Source organism: Myotis daubentonii, chromosome X (assembly GCF_963259705.1).
Source record: "Myotis daubentonii chromosome X, mMyoDau2.1, whole genome shotgun sequence".
NCBI lineage: Eukaryota > Metazoa > Chordata > Mammalia > Chiroptera > Vespertilionidae > Myotis > Myotis daubentonii.
Window position 1 is genome coordinate 100023809 of NC_081861.1, and position 21622 is coordinate 100045430.

Here is a 21622-nt window from a genome sequence, read left to right on the forward strand (position 1 = left end):
GAGGGAGGAGGGAGAGGAAGAGAGAGAGAAAGAGAGAGGGGGGGGAGAGAGAGGTTCCAGGTTATACAGTCAAGCAGGAATAGTTCCCTTTCACTCAGCCTTTTTGTTCTATTAGGTCTTCTGTTAATTGAGATCTACCTGCATTGGAAAGGGCAATCTGCTTTACTCAGTCTACCAATTCAAATATCAGTATCATCCAAAACACCCTAGCAGGCACATCTAGAATAATGTCTGACCAAATGTCTGAGAACCCCCTGACCCAGTCAAGTTGATACATAAAATTAATACATAGCTTTGTTTATTCAGTCTTCTCTGTGAGTAGACAAGAAAGGGCTGTGTGAACTGTGCTAATCTCTATCTATATATAGAGTAATTATTATTCTTGACAGGATAGAGGGGATACACACTTGGGAAAACAGAATATGATCTTTTCTACTGCCATGAAATCAGGCCTCGGAAGATCAGATATAACTTTCCTCTTTGAGTGCTAAGAGATCCAACAGGAATTTCATTCACAAGGAACATTGTTCCTGCCCCACAGCAAGGATTACTCAATTTTATGCTTCAGGAGAAAATGAAAAAGACCCCTAAACAGTCCCATGTCTGGATGAGAAGAGCTTCTTCTTAGGAACCCATTGCTTTGAGGTGTTTTATTATTGTGCTGTGTGTGTGTGAACATGACTAGTTCTGTAAGTGATTAAGCTATCCAGTAATGGCATCAGAAAGTGGGGAAAATAAATACATTCAGCTAGCTCTAAGAAGTCCTATTGCCATGAGGAGACATTTTGTCTAAGGGCCTGCCTGATATACCAGGGAATTGATATTTAACATGAGTTAGCTGTGTGGAGATTTGGGGAGAGACCCTATGAATTTGGATTACAATAAAAAATAAAGGAAGAGACAGCAAGTCTTGTAAGGAGTTTAAAGGGGAGAACAAGGATAGCACCTGAGGGGTAGAAAAAAAGGGCAGTACAAATGGAGCACAGGGAGAGAGGAGGCAAGTGACATGATAGGAAGGCAGAGAGTTAGGCAGGTACAGCTCACATGAGACCTTGTAGGCCCAGAAAGGGTATGTACCTAAATGTGGTATGGTTCAGTGGTTAATAGCACAGATTCTGGAAGCATACTGCCTAAGTTCAAGTCATGGTTCTGCCACTTCTTAGTTGTGTGATTTGGGGGCACATTAATCTTTCTGTGCCTCAGTTATGCCCTCTGAAAAATGGAGATAATAATGGTACTATTTATAGTGTTAGTGAGGATTAAGTGTGACTTAACATACTCACAGTGTGTATGACAGTGTTGGGCAGAGTGAGTGCTATTTATTCTAAGTACAATAGGAAGCATTTGAAGCAGTAGAATGATGGGGTCTGCTTTGTGATTTGAGAAGTTGATTTTTGCAGACTCTCTAGAGAATGGATTGGGGATGGTGAAAGTAGGGATGGCAAGCTCAATTGAAAAGCTGCTACAGAAATAAAATCAGTGGAGTTCAGGGAGAGGAGGGAAGATTTGACATTGATTTTTAAGATAGACTCAATAGAAATTGTTGTTGGGTTGATGAGAGAGGTGTATGACATGGAAGAAACAAGGAACATGATCCCTAAGTTTCTGGCTTTGCCACTGTCTAGTTCAGGGGTGGGCAAACTTTTTGACTCGAGGGCCACAATGGGTTCTTAAACTGGACCGGAGGGCCAGAACAAAAGCATGGATGAAGTGTTTGTGTGAACTAATATAAATTCAAAGTAAACATCATTACATAAAAGGGTACGGTCTTTTTTTTTTTTTAGTTTTATTCATTTCAAACGGGCCGGATCCGGCCCACGGGCAGTAGTTTGCCCACGGCTGGAGTTGTTTGATTTGAAGCAAGGGATTTAACCATTCTAAGCTTCAGTTTACTTATGTATTAGTCAGGCTTCTCGAGAGAAACACTACCAACAAGATGTATATGTATCTATAGATCTATATCTACATCTATATCTATAATCTATCTACAAGGAGGAATATTAATTTACTTTTAAAAATCGGCTTTCGTGATTGCAGAGGTGCAAGTCCAAAATCTGAAGGGTAGGTCAGCAATCTGGGAAGAGTTGCAGTCTGAGTCCAAAGGCAGTCTGCTGGCAGAATTCCTTCTTGCTCAGGGACAGGTCAGTCTTTGTTCTATTATAACGTTCAACTGATTAGATGAGGCCCATCCACATTCTGGAGCACAATCTGCTTTACTCAGAGTTTACTGATTTAAATGTTAACCTCATCCAAAAAATACCTTCATGGAAATATCCAGAATAATGTTTGATTGAATGTGTGGGCATTGTATTCCAGACAAGTTGAAATACAAAATTAACCATTATACCTTATCTATGAAACTAGAATAGTAGTACCTGGTAATTGGTACTATTGTGAAGATGAACTGATTTAATCTATGTAAAACACATGGTACAGTGTCTTGCACATAACAAGCACTCAATTAATGATAGCTTTTATTATTTTAATATTAGAGGACCAGTGCACGAAATTCATGCACTCAGGGAGGGGGGGTCCCTCAGCCCGGATTGCAAGAGGTTGCAGGCCAGGCCAAGGGACCCCACTGATGCACGATTGGGGCTGGGGAGGGATGTGGGAGGTTGGCCAGCCTAGGAGGGACCACGGGAGGGCTCCAGGGCATGTCTGGCCCATCTAGCTCAGTCCCAATGGGCCAGACCCCAGCAGCAAGCTAGCCTACCAGTTGGAGTGTCTACTCCCTGGTGGTCAGTGCATGTCATAGTGAGCAGTTGAGTGACCTTAGAATATCATTAGCATATTATGCTTTGATTAGTTGAATGGCCAACAGGACGACCAAACACTTAACATATTAAGCTTTTATTATATAGGATACTAGTAATCCCTCACATTTGTTCAGTATTTTGCATTTTCAAAGCACCTTCATATACTAATTTACATAAGCCTCACAGCACTCTCCCTAATACACACCACATATTCATTAATTTGTTTATTCAATAATATTTATTGAGTATCTGCTATGTACCAGGCACTATTCTAGGCATTGGTGAATGGTGAACAAAGCAAACAAAAATCCTTTCCTCATGGAACAAATTTTCTACTTAAGGAAAATACATGCTAAGCAGATGATTAAATAAAATATGTAGTATGTTAATCCTAAGTGCTAAGGAGAAAAAGTGCAGCAGGGAAGAAGGATAAGAAGTATGTGTGTGGGTGGTTAAAACTTTAGATTCCTATTTTTTGCTACACTTCCCTCACAAGGTTGCCATGAGGTTGAAATGCAAGAAAAGGCCTCAATATTCAGGAAGATGTATAGTTTTATTTAAATGTAAGCTGCAGTTATTTGGGGGGGTTGATAATTTTCTCTTAGTCTTTATTTTCTGTTCCCTTCTCCAGCATCAGTACAAGAGTTGTGGTCTGGAGGAAAGGAAACTTGGGTTCTGGGTTTGGCCCTGGCATGACAGTTTCATAAAATCCCAAATGTATAGAATTTTACAGCTCTAAAGCACTCTCCTCAGAATTGGGTCTTCTGCTTCTTAATCCTTTGTTCATTCTCATTCTTCTATGAAATGGTTAGAGCTGGGGTAAATCACTTTCCTTCTGAAAAATAAAGTGTTCTCCTTCTGTAAAATGGGAATGATTACTTCTCGCCCACTTGACAGCCTTCTTGGGCTATTGGCGAGGCGCAAATCAGAAAATGGGGATAAAAGGGCTTTATAGGTCATAAAATGAGCCTGCAAGGGCTGGTTGCTGGGATATGGAGAATTGGTCCCCCTGATTAAGAAAATTGTTTTGTTCTTTGTAAATTGATTGTATGTGCGGAGTGGGGAGAGTGAACCTTCAGGGTGCTACTTCCTTTCTTTTCTGAGAAGCCGCTAAGGATAGTGAGATTATCACTAAGCTTCAGCACCTCCTCAAAATAGGAAAAATACATGGGAACACTTGGCATCTCACAATGGAGTGGCAGCCAGTGATGTGTGGTCCTTTTTGGCCACTCTGCTTTAAAGAGGTGGGAACCAGGACTCAGCTTCTGACATTTAATATACAAATGACTCATGGCCTTTAAAGACCTCCACTTGCCCCTTAGATATTATCTCATTTGGAATGCTGAAGGTGAGAGGGGAACCTTGAATAAGTAGAATCTTCATTTAGTATCCAACCCTCCTCCTTTTTCTACTGTAACAATTCTCTTCCTAACCAAAATTTTTATGCCATAGGGAACTTTCAAATTCATTATCTTATCATCTCATTGGTAGATAATTTTGTTTTGTTTTTCTATTTATACATAAGGAAACTGAGAATGATGGTTCAGAGAGTATGTAATTTGCCTAAAGTTAGGGGAAGAAACCCTTAAATAATAGTAATTGCCAGTATTTACTGAACATTACTATGTGCCAAGCATTATTGTAAGTGCTTTACATGTATTCACTCATTAAACCCTCACCAACAACTTTATTAATCTCCCTATTTTGCAGATGAGGAAACTAGGGTGCTAAGAATCCAGGGCTTTCTCAAAGTTAAGGGCAGAGTGAGTACTAGGGAATTATACCACTCATCCCATTTTAAAGATGAGAAAAATGAGGTTTGAAGTTATTAACTTGCTGGAAATAGCCAGCAATTAGCAGAACTAAAGTTGAACCTCAGCAGGCTGACCCCAGTGTCTATGTTTTCAACTGTCAAACTATACTGCTTCTAAGTGTAGGGCTCTTCCTAGCTTGATTAATTGAAGCAGAGGGAGGGAGAAGTGAGGGAAGGAATGCCTTATTAAGCTCACACAGCATATTTAACATTTTTAAATTTAATATTTGAATGGATAATATATTCACATAGTTAAAAAAACCTAACTATAAAAACATATACAGTGGATGTTCTCTGTCCACCCAGGTCCCCCATTACAGTATACCAACTTTATAGTTTTTGACTAGTGGCCCAGTGCACGAAATTCGTGCATAGGGGGGAGCATGTCCCTCAGCCCGGCCTGCACCCTCTGCAATCTGGGACCCCCTTGAAGGATGTCCTACTGCCGGTTTACAGGGATCAGGCCTAAACCAGCAGTCAGACATCCCTCTCACAATCCGGGACTGCTGGCTCCTAACCACTCACCTGCCTGCCTGCCTGCCTGATTGCCCCCAACTGCCCCCCGCCTCTGGCCTGCTCACCCCTAAATGCCCCCCCACCAGCCTGATCACCCCCAACTGCCCCTTGTGCCAGTGTGCTTGCCCCCAACTGCCCCCCTGCTGGCCTGCTCACCCCCACCTTCCCTCCCTACTGGCCTGCTCACCCCCAACTGCCCCCCTACTGGCCTGCTCACTCCAAATTGCCCCCCTGCTGTCTTGATCACCTCCAACTGACCCCCACTGATGGCCTGCTTGCCCCCAACTGGCCCCGCTGCTGGTCTGCTTACCCCCAACGGCCCCACCCCCCATCAGCCTGATCACCCACAACTGCCATCCCATCCTGGCCTAATCATCCACAACTTCCCTCCCCTCTTGGCCTTTAACCACCTCTACCTCGGCCCCGCCACCATGGCTTTGTCCAGAAGAACGTCTGGAAGGTCTCCTGGAAGGTCTCCCAGTCTAATTAGCATATTACCCTTTTATTAGTATAGATAGAGGCCTGGTGCACAGGTGGGGGCTGGCTTGTTTGCCTTGAAAGGTGTCCAGGATCAGGGTGGGGGAGTCCTGCGGGGGTGCCTGGCCAGTCTGGATGAGGGACTGAGGGCCGTTTTAAGGCTGGCCACACCCTCTTCAGGCTGGGGGTCCCCACTGGGGTGCCTGGCCAGCCTGAGTGAGGGGCTGATGGCTGTTTGCAGCCTGGCCAAGCCCCCCAGCAGGGACCCTCACCCCATGGGGGTGTGGCCATCCTGGGTAAGGAGCTGAAGGCTTTTTCCAAGCTGGCCACACCCCCTTCAGGGTGGGGGTCCCCACTGGGGTGCCTGGCCAGCCTGGGTGAGGGGCTGATGGTTGTTTTCAGGCTGGCCATGCCCCCCGGCAACCCAAGCTCCCAGCCTCTCCTTTTTTTCTTTTTCTTTTTTTTCATCACCTTCTTGAGCGGAGGCCAGGGTGGACTGGAAGCAGGTATCTGGGATTTATTTATCTTCTATAATTGAAACTTTGTAGCCTTGAGCGGAGACCAGGGCTGGCCAGGGCAGGCGGGAAGCTTGGGTTCCTTCATCACAGGGGGCAACCCAAGCCTCCTGCTACTCCAGCTCTGCGGCCAGCCCTGGTCTTAGTTGGGTTAATTTGCATATTCAGTCCTGATTGGCTGGTGAGTGTAGCGGAGTGATGGTTAATTTACATGTTTCTCTTTTATTAGTGTAGATGTATCCTTCCAGAGTTTCTTTATGCAGATATAAACATATCTTCTTATTTTCCTTATTTTTTACCCCCACAAAGCATACATTTTATATACTATTTTGCATATTTCTTTTTTTACATAATGTATTTTTAAGATATCTCCCTATCAATCCACAGAGATTTTCAACAGTCTCAGCTGTGCCTTCACAAGTCTCTATAAGCCTCCATCCACTGTGTGTCCTGTGCATGTTTCTTCTTTACCATCCTTTGATAGTGTCCAGTCCTCTCTTTACATCTTCATTCCGAGCCTGTTTGCTAGTCTACCTTGGACTTCTATAGAAAATAGAGTTAGTGAGTCAATTGGTTAGACTGCTTCTGACATATAATCCACAATCTGACAAATTCCCCAGCTAAACTAACCAACTTTCCTCCTATTGCAGTTGTATGTTATAATTATCATCTGCCTATCCACCTACCAATCTACCTGTTTATCTATGTAATATTTGTGGAGCACCTATTATGAGCAAAACTCAATGCTTAGTTTGATGATGAGTGCTTAGTGTTCTGACTTCACAGTTGTTTACAGTTTAAATAAAGCCTATAAATAAATAAACCTGGACATGGGGATGAGAGTGAACAGCTGATTGAATGAGTCATGAGGCCCAAGAATGGAACTATCCAGGAGTTTAGACATCAAAACTAAACAATAGGCCTGATACTGAGGGAAGCATTCACTGCCCATGCCAGTCTTGACTTGATGCATGATTGGGTTTGGTTGCCCCAGAAAGATCTTGTGCTTGATATGAAAGCATTGTACTTCCTCTGAAAGGGCTTTTAGATCCTTACTGCTCTTTTCCAAGCAGCCCTTTCTACCCTGAGTTAGAGGCAAGTTGTGTGACCCACTAACTTACTTGAATAGAACTAAAATAAGTCCACTTCTCATAAATAAAGTAAAATAAATGAAAAGAAAGAAAAGGAAAAGGAAAATAAATAGGCCTGAAATAGAGCCATTGAAAACTGCTGTTCTTGAATATTTATTCAGGTATGCATTTAGTCTTTGGCCACAGGAGGGCAGTCTAGGCAGTGTTTCTTGAGGGAAGGGCTTCTGGGTGATGATTTAAGTGGTGTCTATGCAAACAGGGAACAGAAAACCAAAGAGGTCCTAAAATTCTCAGCCTGTAATTTGAAACTTTAAGTCCCTTTTGAAGGAGTTCTGGCTAATGAAGGCCTTTGGTGGGTGAGGGGCCAACGTCGGTATCACGGGCTGCAGCACAGACTATTTTCTATGATACAGCTTCTCTACAGTCTATATTGTAAGTCAGCAGTGCTCTATGCCTTGGTCTTTATTCATTCATTCATTCATTCAGTTAGTTATTCAGTCATCAAAAAATATTTATTGTATGCCAAGCACTGTTCTTGGTGCTGGAAATACAACAATAAACAGAAAATCGCTGCCTTCATGGATCTTAAAATGTATAAAGGGAGACAATAAACCAATAAGTAAATAATTATATAACATTTCAGGTAGAAGGAAAATTGGATAGAAGGAAAAGCAGGATAATGGGGTAGTACAGTTTTAGAGAGGGTGGTCAGGGAAGGATTCCTTTCTAGGAGATGAAAGAGCTAAAATTTTAGATAACTAGGAGAAAAGTATTCAGGCAGAGTAAAATTTGTAACCCTATATTTGATTTCTCCCTAAAACTCCACTCCCTACAACCATATATGAAACCTTATTCTTTAACTTAAGCTTATCACCCATTGCACTTTCCTCAAGGTACCCCATTTGGGACCAACTCCATTTCTACCATACATTTGGCAAGGCTGATGAAGATTTACAATAGTCAATGATTTATTCTAAGCTGCAAATGAAAGCAAACCATAGCGCTTTTTTATCTTTAAGGAAGTTAAAGGACTTATTTAAGGTCACACTGCTACCAAGAAGCAGAGGCTGGGTTTACATCTGAAAGTTTTAACTTCCCATCCACTACTCTTTTCACTTTGCATGAGCTTTTCAAGGCCTTGTGGGATCACAGCAGCACATGTGAGTATGAGCCATTTTAGGTGAGCATGAGCTCATAAAATCTTCCTAAGAATCAGTGCTCATAATAAGGGAGGTAACAGTCCCACTCTACTCCCCATTGTTGCTTCCACCTGGATATATGTTCTGAGGGATAGGGACAAATTGATAAGCAATCAGCCTGCAGAAGGGACTGCAAACCATGCTACAGTGGAAGAACTTAAAGAAATGATCATGTTTATCTTGGAAAATGTGTGTGTGTTAGAGGTTGTTCACAATGAAAAGAGTTTGAACCTGTGATAGATGTCTTCCAAATACTTAAGAGGACTATTGCTTAGAAGGACTCGGCCATTTTGTTTTTGCATGTCCTAGTGGATGGTACTGTAACAAATGGTTTTGGAAGCTTGAGAGTGAGCTTCCTATTACTGAAAATATTCCAGCAATTGCTGGACAAAACTCATTAGGGATAGTGGGAGAAAAGGATGGGCTTTGGAAACATATCTCAGTTTAAATCTTGCTAATGCTTCATTCTACCTGGGAAATGGTATAACACTCTGAATATTAGCTTCTCACTCTTTAAAATAACAAAAAGGGCTCTGGGGAATGTGGCTCAGTTGGTTGGAGCATCATCCCATACACCAAAATGTGGCAGGTTCACGTCCCAGTCAGGGTATATACCTAGGTTGTGAATTTGATCTCCAGTCAGGGCATGTGTGGAAGGCAACTGATTAATGTTTATCTCTCACACAAATATTTCTCTCTCTCTCTCTCTCTCTCTCTCTCTCTCTCTCTCTCTCTCTCTTGAATCAATAAATTAAAATAGCAATAATGATTTCTTCTTTTCAGGCTTCTGGGGAAGATTAAATAAAATAATATGTTGAAAGGCCTAGGACCATGTGTGCCCAAAGTAAGTGTTTCCTCCTACCTCCCACTCCTTGTACCCAACACCTCAGAAAGATTCCTACAGAAGGTTGGGAGAAATTTCTATGAAATTCTATGATTCATTCTATAATTACCAACAACTTTATTCATTATCTGATTGTGCTTGGGACACTTTACTGTATGACAGTGAAATTATGTGTGTTTGTGACTGTCTTTTCCAATAGACTGTAAGCTTCCTGAGAGCCTCTCTGTATCCCTTAGCTGTCAAAGTAAGTGCACTTATTTAATTTAAAAGATTTTGGAAGAGTGTTGATCTCTGTGCTGAATAATTGAACTAATCAAGAGTTCATGACCTCAGGGAACTGACTCTTAAATGAAGTTGACATGAATGAATGTGCAAGAGCATCTAATCACATCAGTAGCCAAGACAATGAACAGATGGAACTCAATATCTTCGGACTGCCTGTGGCAAGCATCAGAGGGATTATCACATAGCTGGGGTGGGGGGTGTAAGCAAATAAGTGAGTAACAGTAGGGGTCAACACAAAATGTGAAACTTTCCTTGGTGGTGTGGCACAAGTGGGACTTTGGAAGCTGTCCCAACCATGAGAGGCAAGGGACAACAAAACATTGGCTTTTCTCTGAAAGCAGGAAAAGAGGTAACATCTATGTTTTTTTTGTACCTGGAAGGTAGGTCACTGGAACTCAGGTCAGGACATTGAAATAGTTTATTACCATGACTCAGGTGACATCATGGACAGGGCTGGTATCAAATGTCATGTTCTAGAGTCTGAAATCTCTCAAAAATACTTTTGAGATTCAAGAGCCAGGGTTTTGGTTTCTTTTTGACATCATGTCAAATGCTGTTTGAAGATGGGACATGTGTCACCTAGCGGCATTTTTGTGACAGTGTTTAAGAGAATAGGCTCAAGAGCCAGATTTCTTGGGTTGTTTGCATCTGCACTCCATCACTGACTATCTGTAAAACAAGGACAATAATAGCATCTACCTATAGGGTTGTTGTGAGGATTAAAAGAGTTAATATGTAAGGGGCTTAGAACAGTGCCTGGCACAGAGTTAGCACTTTATAAGCATTTAATATTATTATTACCTAATGAGAGGCCTTTGGGTCCTGAAAAATATACTGGGTGCTTATAAAAATTTCAGTGTGAATTTTGGAACATTTATGTTCCAAACAATTTCATGGAGTAATTAACTCCTCAGCAGTAACAGAAGTGGTGATAATATCTGACACAAAGTGATTGGAGAACTATCTACCAACTGAGATTGTCCTAAATCGGATGTGCCATCTTAGGAGAGAGAAACCTCCCCATCATTATGCATGTTGGAGCTGAGACTGGATAACTACTTGGTGGGGATGTTGCAGAAGAGATTAAAGGATGGAATTGGGCTTTTGCTATACCAAGAGATTCTTTGATTCCTTGATACTTGTTAGCAGAAGGACTGGCTCTAAGGTGGGGTTCCTGCTGCTTAAAATATGGGGGACTTGTCTAATATTTTTGAAATTGTGAGTTGAGTGGGCAGGGCTGGTATCAAATGTCGTGTTCTAGAGTCTGAAATCTCTCAAAAGTACTTTTGAGACTCTCGAGCAGTGGTTCTCGCCTTGGCTGCACATTAGAATCACCTGGGAATCTTTTTAAAATCCTGATTTCTGGGCCTCATCCTCCAGAAATTCTGTTTCTTTGTTACTAATGTTGTGGCCCCACCCCATAACAAAGAAACAGAATTTCCGGAGGATGAGGCCCAGAAATCAGAATTTTAAAAAGATTCCCAGGTGATTCTAATGTGCAGCCAAGGTTGAGAACCACAGCTCTAGAGTCAGGGTTTTGGTTTCTTTTCTGCCAGCAATTAGCTATATAATCTTGGGCAAGTTGCTTCCATTCCCTGGGCCTAAGTTTCCTAACCTGGAACATGAAAGTTTAGAATGGATTTTTCTCTGAGGTCTCATCAGGTCTTGCCTTCTGTGTTTGGAAGATATGATTCTCTGAGTAAAACAAGTGGATGAAGAGGCATTCATGCACTCAGCAGATGCTAATGAAATACCTACTAAGTGTCAGGCACTGTGCTGATCATGGGGAGAGAAAGCAGTGAACAAGACAGGTGTGGTCTTAGCTCCACAGTCCACTGTATGATATAAACAAACAAAATTAGCATTACAATACAGTTTAATAATTGTTCAACAGGGTTAAACACTGGGTCCTAATGGGAGAAGAATATGGTCCAGAATATTTTTGATGAAAACCCTCAGGGAAAGCCTTCTAGAGGAGGAGAGATGTGAGCTAAGCTTTGAGGTGAAGACTGCGGAAGGATAGCAACAGTTACATAGGTCCTGAGGAGGGAGAAACTGGTGAGTTATGAGAACTATAGTAAGTTTTATTCTGATGTTAGATGCATATATGTTTCGGAGGGTTATATGCTCTTGTATCGATCCCTTTAGTATTATGCAGTGGCATTCTTTGTCTCCTGCTATGGCCTTTTTTTGAAGCCTATATAAGTATTATTATCCCAGCTTTTTTTTTTTTCTTGTTTTCATTTGCATGGAATATTTTTTTCCCATCCCTTCACTTTCAGTCTGTGTATTTCTTTTGTTCTGAGGTGGGTCTCTTGTAGACAGCATATATATGGGTCATGTTTTCTTATCCATTCAGCTACCCTGTGGGGTTTTTTTTTTATTGCAGCATTTAAATTGTTTATATTTAAGGTTATTATTGATAAGTACTTATTTATTGCCATTTTATTCTTTATATCTACGTTCCTTTCTCTCTCTTTCTTTCTTCTTTTTCTTCTTCTTAAAGCAGGCCCTTAAACATTTCTTGCAGTACTTGTTTGATAGTAATGAACACCATTAGATTATTTATGTCTGGAAGTGCTTAATTTCATCTTCAATTTTAAATGATAGCTTTTCTGGATAAAGTAGTCTTGGTTGTAGGTTCTTGCTCTTCATCACTTTGAATATTTCATGCTAATCCCTTCTGGTATGAAGTGTTTCTGTTGAGAAATCAGATGACATCCTTATAGGAGCTCACTTATAGGCAACTGTTTCTCCCTTAATGCTTTTAAATTTCTTTTCATTGTGATTGTCTTGGTGTGGGCCTCTTTGGGTTCATGTTTATTGGGACTATCTGTGCTTCCACACTTGTGTGCCTTTTTCCTTCACCAGGTTAGGGAAGTTTTCAGCCATTATTTCTTCAAACACATTTTTTATCCCTTGCTCACTCTCTTCTACTTATTATACCCCAGTGATGTAGATATTGTTATGCTTGATGTTTTTCCACATATCCCTTAAACTGTCATTTCTGGCTGTTTTTCTTTAATGGTTTCTATATCTTTTTTTAATTCTTACTATCTCTTTGTTTAAGTTCTCACTGAGACCATCCATTCTTCCCTTAACGTCCTTGAGCATCCTTATAACCATTGTTATAAACTCTGCATCTGGTAGTTTCCATTTCATTTAATTCTTTCCAGGGGATTTTATTTTTGTTCTTTCATTTGGGGCATATTTCTTTGTCTCCCCATTTTCTCTCTGTGTATTGGGTAGATCTACTATGACTCCCAAACCTGCTATGATGGCTTTGTGATATAGGAGTCTTGTTGAGCTTAGTGGCACAATCTTCCACATCATCTCAGCTCAGGAATGTTTCTTTTGGGTTATGCATACCCTCCTGTTGTAGTTGTATCTTGAATGCTGTTAGCCCTTTTGTGGGTGGGGTTAACCCTTCAGGTTGCCTTATTATAAGGATAAATCTTGATCATCATATATGAGTTACTGTGCTGGGGCTGCCCCCTGGAAAGAGTTGTTCTTGGCAGTGTCTGGTGATTGCTGGAATCCCCCTTTGGGTATACTGTTTGTTTGGCTATTTTGGTCAAGCTCTGGTGTAGTCTGAAGTCTACCACTGGTTGTGTTGGTTCTGGGTCCACTTGGCTGGGGTTCAGGTACAGTTCGATGTCAGATATCAGGTGTAACCAGCCTTGGGCTACCTGTCTGGAGCTACCACACTAATCATTGTTTATGGCTACATTTACTGCACCTGGGTGTGTGGGGTAGGAGTCAATCTCTGTAAAAGGGTCAGCTTCCTCCAGCTTAGAGCTGGGCACAGATCTGTAAAAGTTCTGAGTCTCCCTGCCTCTACCTGTCAATTATTCTGACTCCTCCAGAAGTTGCCTTTTCTTCCTCCAGAGCCTTTTGAAGAAAGACTGTAGTGTAGATCCAGGCTGGCTGCAAAGCGCAAACCCTTCAACATGTTATGAGCTTGGTAGGGTGGGGCAGCTGGGTTTGGGAGGATGGAGCTAGAGAGTTGTCTACTTGAGGGCTGTGTGATCAGGCACTCAATGAGGGGTAAGTGGCCCCCTACTCCAGAGCCAAACCACTCCGTCTCTGCCAGAGTTTCCAACTCTAGCTTCCCTAGGAGGACCCTGCTGCAGGTTCAGGTTGGGTGCAGCTAGGCATCCCCTCTGCAGGAGCAAGCTCAACAGGACAAACCCACTAGGTCTCAGGAGGACAGATCAAAAGAGTATCCTGGTGAGAGTGGTGCTGGCTGAGACCACAGGAGGGGCCATGCACTTCATCCTGGTCCTTAGACAATAACCTGTGAGGGAGACACACTCTGAATGTCCCTGCTTCAAGCAGCATGCCCTCCCCTTTGTGGAACTGAGCTCACCAGGGCAGGGCCACTGGGACTTGGAAGGGCTGGTTCAGTCTCCTATTGGGGGTTTTTCCAGCTAGCCTGTTGGAGGGGGGTTGGCAGGCACTTCTTCTTCCAGGGATATCAGAGGCTGAGCTTACAGCAGGGGAGATAGAAGTGTCCCCCCTTCCCAATGTAGCCATTAAACTAACTCCTACTTTTCTGATTCCCAGGAAAAAGACTTCCCAGGAGACACTCTGAAAGTCTAAGCTCTGTACAGCACTCTGATCCCCTTGCATGGCTAAATTCATCAGGGGCAGGCCACAAAGTGGCAGGGCAGACCCAGTGATTCAACAGGTGGGGGATTGGCAACAGCGGTGCACTCAAGGTAGGGAAGAATGGCCCCCTTTCTAAAGTTACACATTTCAATTACTTGTCTCTGCCAAGAGATTATCCAGAAGAACACCCCAAAGTTTCCTGCTTGGTGCAGCCACCAGACCCCTTTGCATGACCTGAGCATAGCAGAATTGTGTCCCCAGTATCTGGAGGACAAGGCAGTGCTCTCCCCATGCTGGTTCTGTAACAATAGGAGTCCTCATTCCTTGGAAGGTGATAGCTGAGTCTCTAGCAGACTCCCTTCTCTCCTAGGCAGACTAAATCCCCACTGATTTTCACCACCAGATGCTATGTGGGCTCCTCTTTCTGTCTCTCTTGCTCTGGGTTTGGGGATCCCTGCATGGGGTTGAGACCCCATGCTCCTGGCAGGGAGGGAGTTTTGCAGCCCAAATATCCTTCCAGCTTTCAGCCATTGCACATGGGTGTAGGGACCAGCCCTTTCAGCATTTCTGCTCTTCTTACCAATCTCTATGTGGTTTCTTCTGTAAATCTTTGGTTATAATATTTCAGTTCAGGTAGCCTTCAGTTTGTTATTCAGGTTGATTGCTGTGTAATTTAGCTGTAATTCAGTTTGACACTTGGGAGCAGGTGAATGTAGCTTCCACCTTCTCTGCAGCCATCTTGGAATCCTTGGCACTGCCTTAACTATGGAATCTGCCACTGCCTTAACTATCATCATGCCTTCCAGATCTTCAATGGCAAAGGTATATATATTCAATTTTCTGCTGATCCAAATGCACAAAGCCAGTGACCAGACACTGGAGTCTACCGAAAGGTAACATGGTGGAGAAAACCTAAGATTTCCACCATTGTTCATGCCAACAGAAGCAGCAGAAATATGGCATCTGCATCACCTTCTAAGTATTGTGCATGTGCGTATTGATTGGTAGAAATGAATCATGTCCTGAATACTGGATGCAAAAGAGTCTGAGAAATGACAAGTTTTTGTTTTAGTATTTGTTTGCTTGTTTGTTTTTTAGCTTTCAGCAATATAAGGAGGTATGCTAGAAGGAGGGTGGCATGGATCTTGAGCAACCAATCTATAGTAGCAACCATAGGATTGATAAAAGCAGAATTGCGTTTGAAAAAAGATGAGTTGGACAGGAGAGTAGAGGCTGAATTGGGGACAGAGGGCAGCACAAGAGACCACATAATGAATGGTAATAGATCAGAAATGATGAGGAATTGAGTATGGGCAGCAGGGAGAGAGAGAAAGGACACATGAGAATGATATTAAAGAGGAAGATAATCATCAGGACTTGAGACTGGATGGCTAGCATAAAGGTGAGGGAGAGGCAAGAGGTATAGATAGCTCCTTAGTTTTGGATATTTCTGTGTCCTAAGAGACAGAGAACTCATGGGAAGGAGGAAGCTGGCAGGGGTGGGAGAAGATTAATTCAATTTTGGACTTTCTAAGTGTGACGTTCACCTGAAATATTCAGGAAATATCTAAAAGGCAATTGGAGATTAATATCTGGAGTTCAAGAGAAGAGAGCTACCTGAGGGTAATCAGCAGAGTTGTAAGCTCCATGCAGGTAAGGGCGTATGTCTATTTTGTTCCCTACTGGTGTCTAGTAACTTTGTTGAAAGAAGGAGCATCATGTGTAATGTGGATGGTAGTTCAAGTCTTGGGGATGCATGGGCCCATCATTCAGTGCATGTGTGGAGTAAGAAGAAAGGGGGACTGAAATTAGAAGAACCCTGAGAAATCATGGCCTTAATGACTGGATGAAGAAGAACCTAGGCAGTAAGTAAAGACAATATATCCGACAGGACATGTGGTTGATGCTCCCAAGGCAGAAGGAACATTTCAGGGAGGAGGAAGGCATAGGGAGTCAACTGGGAGAGAAATCAGGGAAGATAAAGATTGGCCATGAGAGTTAGCAACATGTTGGTAATTTGTTTATATTCAGAAGAAGTTCTAGTTTCCTATGGTATGAGGGAGTGAAAGCCAGGCTGTAGTGGTTTGAAAGGTCAGTGGAGACAGGATAAGATTGTACTTTTAAAGTCAAGGATAAAGATTCTAGTTGCTTACATTATAGTGCCGTCTTGATCACCAGTATCTGTCTCAACATAATCTAGAAGAGTGGCTTTCAAATTATTTTCATCATTATCTGCTTTAAGAAATACCTTTTACATCATAACCTAGCACATTAATATTTATGTAAATCTGAAACAAAAGCTATATTAAATAGCTTTTACCCTAACCATGTAGATATTTCTTATAAATGGAATCAGATAAAAGCCTTTTGTGTCTGTCTTCTTTCACTTATAATATTTTCTAAGTTCCATTTTTTGATATACCACATTTGTTTATCCATTCACCATTTGATTGGCATTTGTGTTGTTTCCATCATTTGACCATTGTGAATTGAATAATGCTCTTATGAATGTTCATGTACAAGTTTTTATGTGGATATGCTTTCCTTTTCTCCTAGGAGTGGAGTTGTTGGCTCAAATATTAACTCTATGTTTTACTTTTTAAGGAACTGCCAGACTGTTTTCCAAAGTGGCTTCACCATTTTACATTCCCACCAGCAGTGTTATGAAGGTTCTAATGTTTCCACATCTTCCTCAATATTTGTTATCTAGCTTTTTTATATAGCCATTCTAGTGGGTGTAGAGCAGGGATCCTCAAACTACTGCCCGCGGGCCACATGCAAATACAAATATTGTATTTGTTCCCGTTTTGGTTTTTTTACTTCAAAATAAGATATGTGCAGTGTGCATAGGAATTTGTTCATAGTTTTTTTTTTAACTATAGTCCGGCCCTCCAACAGTCTGAGGGACAGTGAACCGGCCCCCTGTTTAAAAAGTTTGAGGACCCCTGGTGTAGACTTATATATCATTACAAGTAATGCTATAGTAATATCCTGCATTTGCATTTCCTGCATTTGATTTGCATTTTCCTGATGGTTAATATTGAGCATATTTTCATGTTCTTATTGACCATTTCTTTGGAGAAATGTTATTCAGCTCTTTTGCCAATTTTTAAATTTGGTCATTTTGCTATTTATAAATGAATTGTAATAACTATATATTCTAATCTTGACACAAGTCTCTTATCATATATATATAATTTGCAAATATTTTCTTCCATTCCGTGGGTTCTCTTTTCACACTCTTGACAGTGTCCTTTGAAGTACAAAAAGTTTTTAATATTGATGAAATCCAGCTTACCAGTATCTAGTTTTTCTTTTGTTGCTTATGCTTTTCATGTCATTTCTAAGAAACAATTGTCAAATCAAAAGTCACAAATATTTACATCTATTCTCCCCATTTTGTTAAACCTAACCACAACAATTAATAGTAATTCTTTAATATAATCAAATATTCAGTCTGTTCAAATTTCCAGTTGTTTCATAAATATCACAAGTGTGTGTGTGTGTGTGTGTGTGTGTGCATGCACATGCACAAGTTTCACATGAGTCATTCAGTCTCTCCTTTTCCTTCCTATTTATTTGCTTAAGAACTAGGTTGTTGGTCCTATAGTTTTGTACAGCGTGTATTCCAGGATTGCAGTTTAACATGTTTTCCTGTCCTCCATTCTATAAATTGATAATTGGATCTAGAAACTTGATAGAAGTCAGAGTTTTTTTGTCATGAATCATTCATAGGTGGTGCTATGAGCCAAAACTTTTATTTATTTATTTTTATTGATTTATTTTAGTGAGAGAAGAATGAACAGAGACAGAGAGAGAGAGAGAGAGAGAGAGAGAGAGAGAGAGAGAGACTGATTTGTTGTTTCACTTATTTAAGCATTCATTGGTTGATTCTTGTATGTGCCTTGACCAGGAATCAAACCTGCAACCTTGGTATATCTGGACAGTGCTCTAACCAACTGAACTACCCAGCCAGGGCAAGCCCATACTTTTAAAGTGGGGGCTTCTTGGGGTTTTATTCTATCTTATAGGGCCAGCAGCCACTTTGTTTATGACCTGCATTCATTCAGAATTTTCAATCATGTAGTTAAGATGTATGACTTAACTGACCCAGCCTCAAAAGATTTCTAAAGAATAGAAAGCAATTTTCATTCCTCTTAGAGTGTGTAGTATAGTAGAAGTTCCAGAATTGAATTTGTTCTGTCTCTGGCTAATTCAGTTTATTGACCCGCTCCACCAATATCTATCTATCTGTTCACTTTTACAATGTAAGAGTAAGAAGAATTCTTGGATAAATTTCTGTTCAAGGGAGTCCTGAGTTTTTGAGGGCCTAGGGGGTCTATTAAAATTATATTTTTCTGAGGTGAGAGTTCAGAGGTTTCACTGAATTATCAGATAGGTCTAAGTCCTCATGTGACAGAAGGGAGATGGAGGCAAAGAGGGGAAAGATGTTGCACAAAAGCCATACAACAAGCTTCAGGTAGTACTGGGAATAAATCTGAAACTTCTGGTCTCTAGTCCAGGGCTTTTCCCTAGTTCAGGCACAGAGTCATAAACACAGAGCAGCACAGTGATTACAAGTAGTTTGGAAGTTTTATGGAGGCTTCCCTTTATACTACCCAGCGTGCTGAAAAAGTGCAAGCCACCATCATCTAAAAGAAACCATAAATAGGAAAGGAAATCTGACCTGCAAGTGTGGAGATATCAGAAAAAAGCCAAGTGAAACTGGATTTTGGATAATTTGTAGAGTATCATTATTTTTGAGTTTGTATACCTAATTGTGAGTTGCCTGTAAAAATTTAAGCAGGGGCCAAAGGCAGCTTTGCTTCTTTCTTGTCCAGGCCCCAAACAAAGTGGCTGCCAAGGCATGGCTCCTCCCCATCTACCTATCCTATTTAAACATTTTATTTTCCTTTTCCCCCATCCTTTTTCCTTCCTTAGTACAACCCTTCTCTCTATGTTATCCCCTATCTCATCTTTCTCTTTCCCATCTTTCCTTCTCTTTTTCCCTTGTTCCCCAGGGTCTTCCCCTTATTTCCTCCTCCTTCCCTCTTGCCACATCCTATCCCATCTACTCCCTTCCTCTTTCCAAGTCCTTTTCTGCCCCTCCACTCTCTCTCCCTACATCCCCCTCAATCCTCTTAGAATAAGCTCTCCACCCCCACACCGGAACCGAGGCTGGTGGCTCCTGAAAATGAAGCAAGATTGCTTGGGGTGCCTTGAGCCCTCCAATTGGTTTTCTCCGCTAGCACTCCAGCCTAAGTTCCGCCCCCCAGAGAGTAATCATGCTGCTATAGCACCTGTTATTGGCCAGCGGGCCTGTCAACGGCTGGTGCTGCGCCTCACGCAGGCGCCTGCAGGCTCTTGGTGAATAAAAACTCAGCCTACAAGCTGGGGGCTGGGAAAGGAGAGGGAGAGAGCCAGCAGGCAGGGTTGTGAGGTGTGGCTGGCAACCAGGAGCCCCACGAAGAGAGCTAGCAAACGGAGGAAAGCAAGCGAACTAGAGGGAGTAGGGGAGACCGAGACTGACCGGTAGCCAGGCAGGCAGACGGACACACGCCGGGACAGACAGACTGAGCAGGCGCTGGAGAACCTCGCACTGGTTCCTCCCGCCTTTCCCTTTGAAAGCCAGGATTTTGCCTTTTCCGTGGCGCCCGAGAGAGAATGCTGGACTCTGCCGACTTCAGCGCAAGCTAAGATTCTCAGCTAGGGAAGAAAAAATCAGCTCAATCCTGAGAAGGGGTGAAACAAGCTCCCCTCTTTCCCCTCCCCCTCCCCCCATACCAAACTCGGGCACCAAACCCAACCCTTCCCTAACCATCCGACTTCCTCCTCCCCTTTCTAGAATGGTGGCTGTATGGACAGTCTGACAGAACAGAGACTGACATCTCCCAATCTGCCGGCCCCCCACCTGGAACACTACAGTGTTCTGCATTGCACCATGACCCTGGATGTGCAAACTGTAGTCGTTTTTGCTGTAATTGTAGTCCTCCTGCTTGTCAATGTCATACTCATGTTTTTCCTGGGAACGCGCTGAATGGAGTCCAGCCATCTGAGCTGTTGCTAACTCTCGATTTGATTTCATCCAGAGAACCACCGAGAAAAAAATCAAGAGAGACAGTCAGAAACAGGGAAAGAGAGGGAGAGAAAGAGCAAGCTTTCTTACTCAGGGGGGAAAACGTTTTGAGCTGCAACATGGCCTCGCTGTGATATGTATGACGTTGGTATATTATCTCTCCCTAAATCTTTTGTCGTGTCTTGTCTTTAAGTATGCCTATGAGTGTAGTTGCTTATTGCTTGAGTAAAATTGTTGATAAGAAATGCTTTCTATTTAAGTGTGCGTGTGTGCGTGTGTGTGTGTGTGTGTGCATTCTCCATTTATGTGACGTTCACGGAACAAGATCTGCATCCTTAAACAGTGGCTTTGGCTGTTTGTGGTGTTTTGTCAACTCATTTTCTTGAAAACTATCTTTAAATTCCATGAGGGAATTTTAGTCAAAATTTCTCTCATGCTATCAAGACTGTATTTGGATTTGTTTGGGGTTAAGGGGGCTTGTGGGAAGAGCATGATGGATTTTTGACATCTTAGGAAAGACAGTCTTGCACTGGATGTTTAGAAGAAAAAAATGATGGAATGAATGGATTTGGGGAAATGATTCTTTAGTTTCTAATAGAAGGGAGAATTTGAGAAGTGATGTGGTGGGGTGCATTGAGCTGGCAGTTGGTGACTCTGTCCTTTGAATCTCAATTTGCTGTCCAGGGTTCACAGCTTTCAATTTGGAAAGACGCCACCTTTAAAACATTTATTAAATCATTAAATATCATTTTTTGGAATTATGGAATGGGATGTAAAAGCATTACCTGACCATTATGAATTGGTAAGAGAAGACACTGATGAGCTTTTATTGGGTTTCTTTTCCCAAAGACTACCCCTGGATTTGAATTTGGGGGTATTCTCTGTGTGTCCTCCAAAAAACAAGAAAAGCCAGCTCTTTACCCACCTTGGGAATAATAGTATTTGGATATGCCTCTTTGGGGTAATCTCATTTGCAATGATGTGCTTGAACTACATTTTAAATAGAACTTGCTCTAGTGCTAATGAGAAAGTGGTGGTTTTTGTTTGCCTACTTGTTTGTTCTTTAAGACCAGAAGTATCTCTAATTAAAAGATTTCCATAACAATGAAAGTATGTATCTTACTAAGTAGAGTTTTGAGCACCACTGACCTCCCCCCCCAAGTCTGGATGGAATGAGGTATGAGTGGGGAAACCATGAGCTAGAAACAACATTCTAATTTGCTATATATTTGCATGTTTGTATCAATGGTGATGGTGGTGGTGGTTGCTGTTATTATTGCTATTATTTTTATATTTCTGCTTTTGCTGAGAAAGCTCTTGGCAAAGCCGAGAAAAAGATGTTTCTGACACCAATGTGCATGCTTGTTTTCCTCCCTTCTCCTACCTGCTGATGCAGGCAAGTCTTCCTCATCCCCTTGCTTACCTGACTAGAAATA

At 41.9% G+C, this 21622-nt stretch overlaps 2 protein-coding genes across 7 annotated transcripts in view; both read left to right on the forward strand.

The window, feature by feature from the left end:
* ARHGEF9 (Cdc42 guanine nucleotide exchange factor 9) overlaps positions 1-21622 on the forward strand; it is a 330612-nt gene that overhangs the window by 123674 nt on the left and 185316 nt on the right. Inside the window, exon 1 of one of the 6 annotated variants that reach the window (XM_059678485.1) lies at positions 19763-19852. The exons of 2 other annotated variants lie outside the window; for them this stretch is intronic. Coding sequence is in view for 2 of the 4 variants with exons in the window: in XM_059678482.1 (XP_059534465.1) it covers positions 20322-20330 (9 nt within the window). In the remaining 2 variants the exon portion in view is untranslated. Of the gene's footprint in view, positions 1-19762; positions 19853-20204; positions 20335-21622 lie in introns of those variants that run through there. 3 more of the 6 variants (XM_059678482.1, XM_059678483.1, XM_059678481.1) reach the window with 3 other exon arrangements.
* On the forward strand, positions 19846-20148 carry LOC132223264 (uncharacterized). Its single transcript, XM_059678486.1, has one exon. It carries the CDS (start codon positions 19968-19970, stop codon positions 20145-20147), a length of 180 nt encoding a protein of 59 aa, XP_059534469.1. The 5' UTR covers positions 19846-19967; the 3' UTR covers position 20148.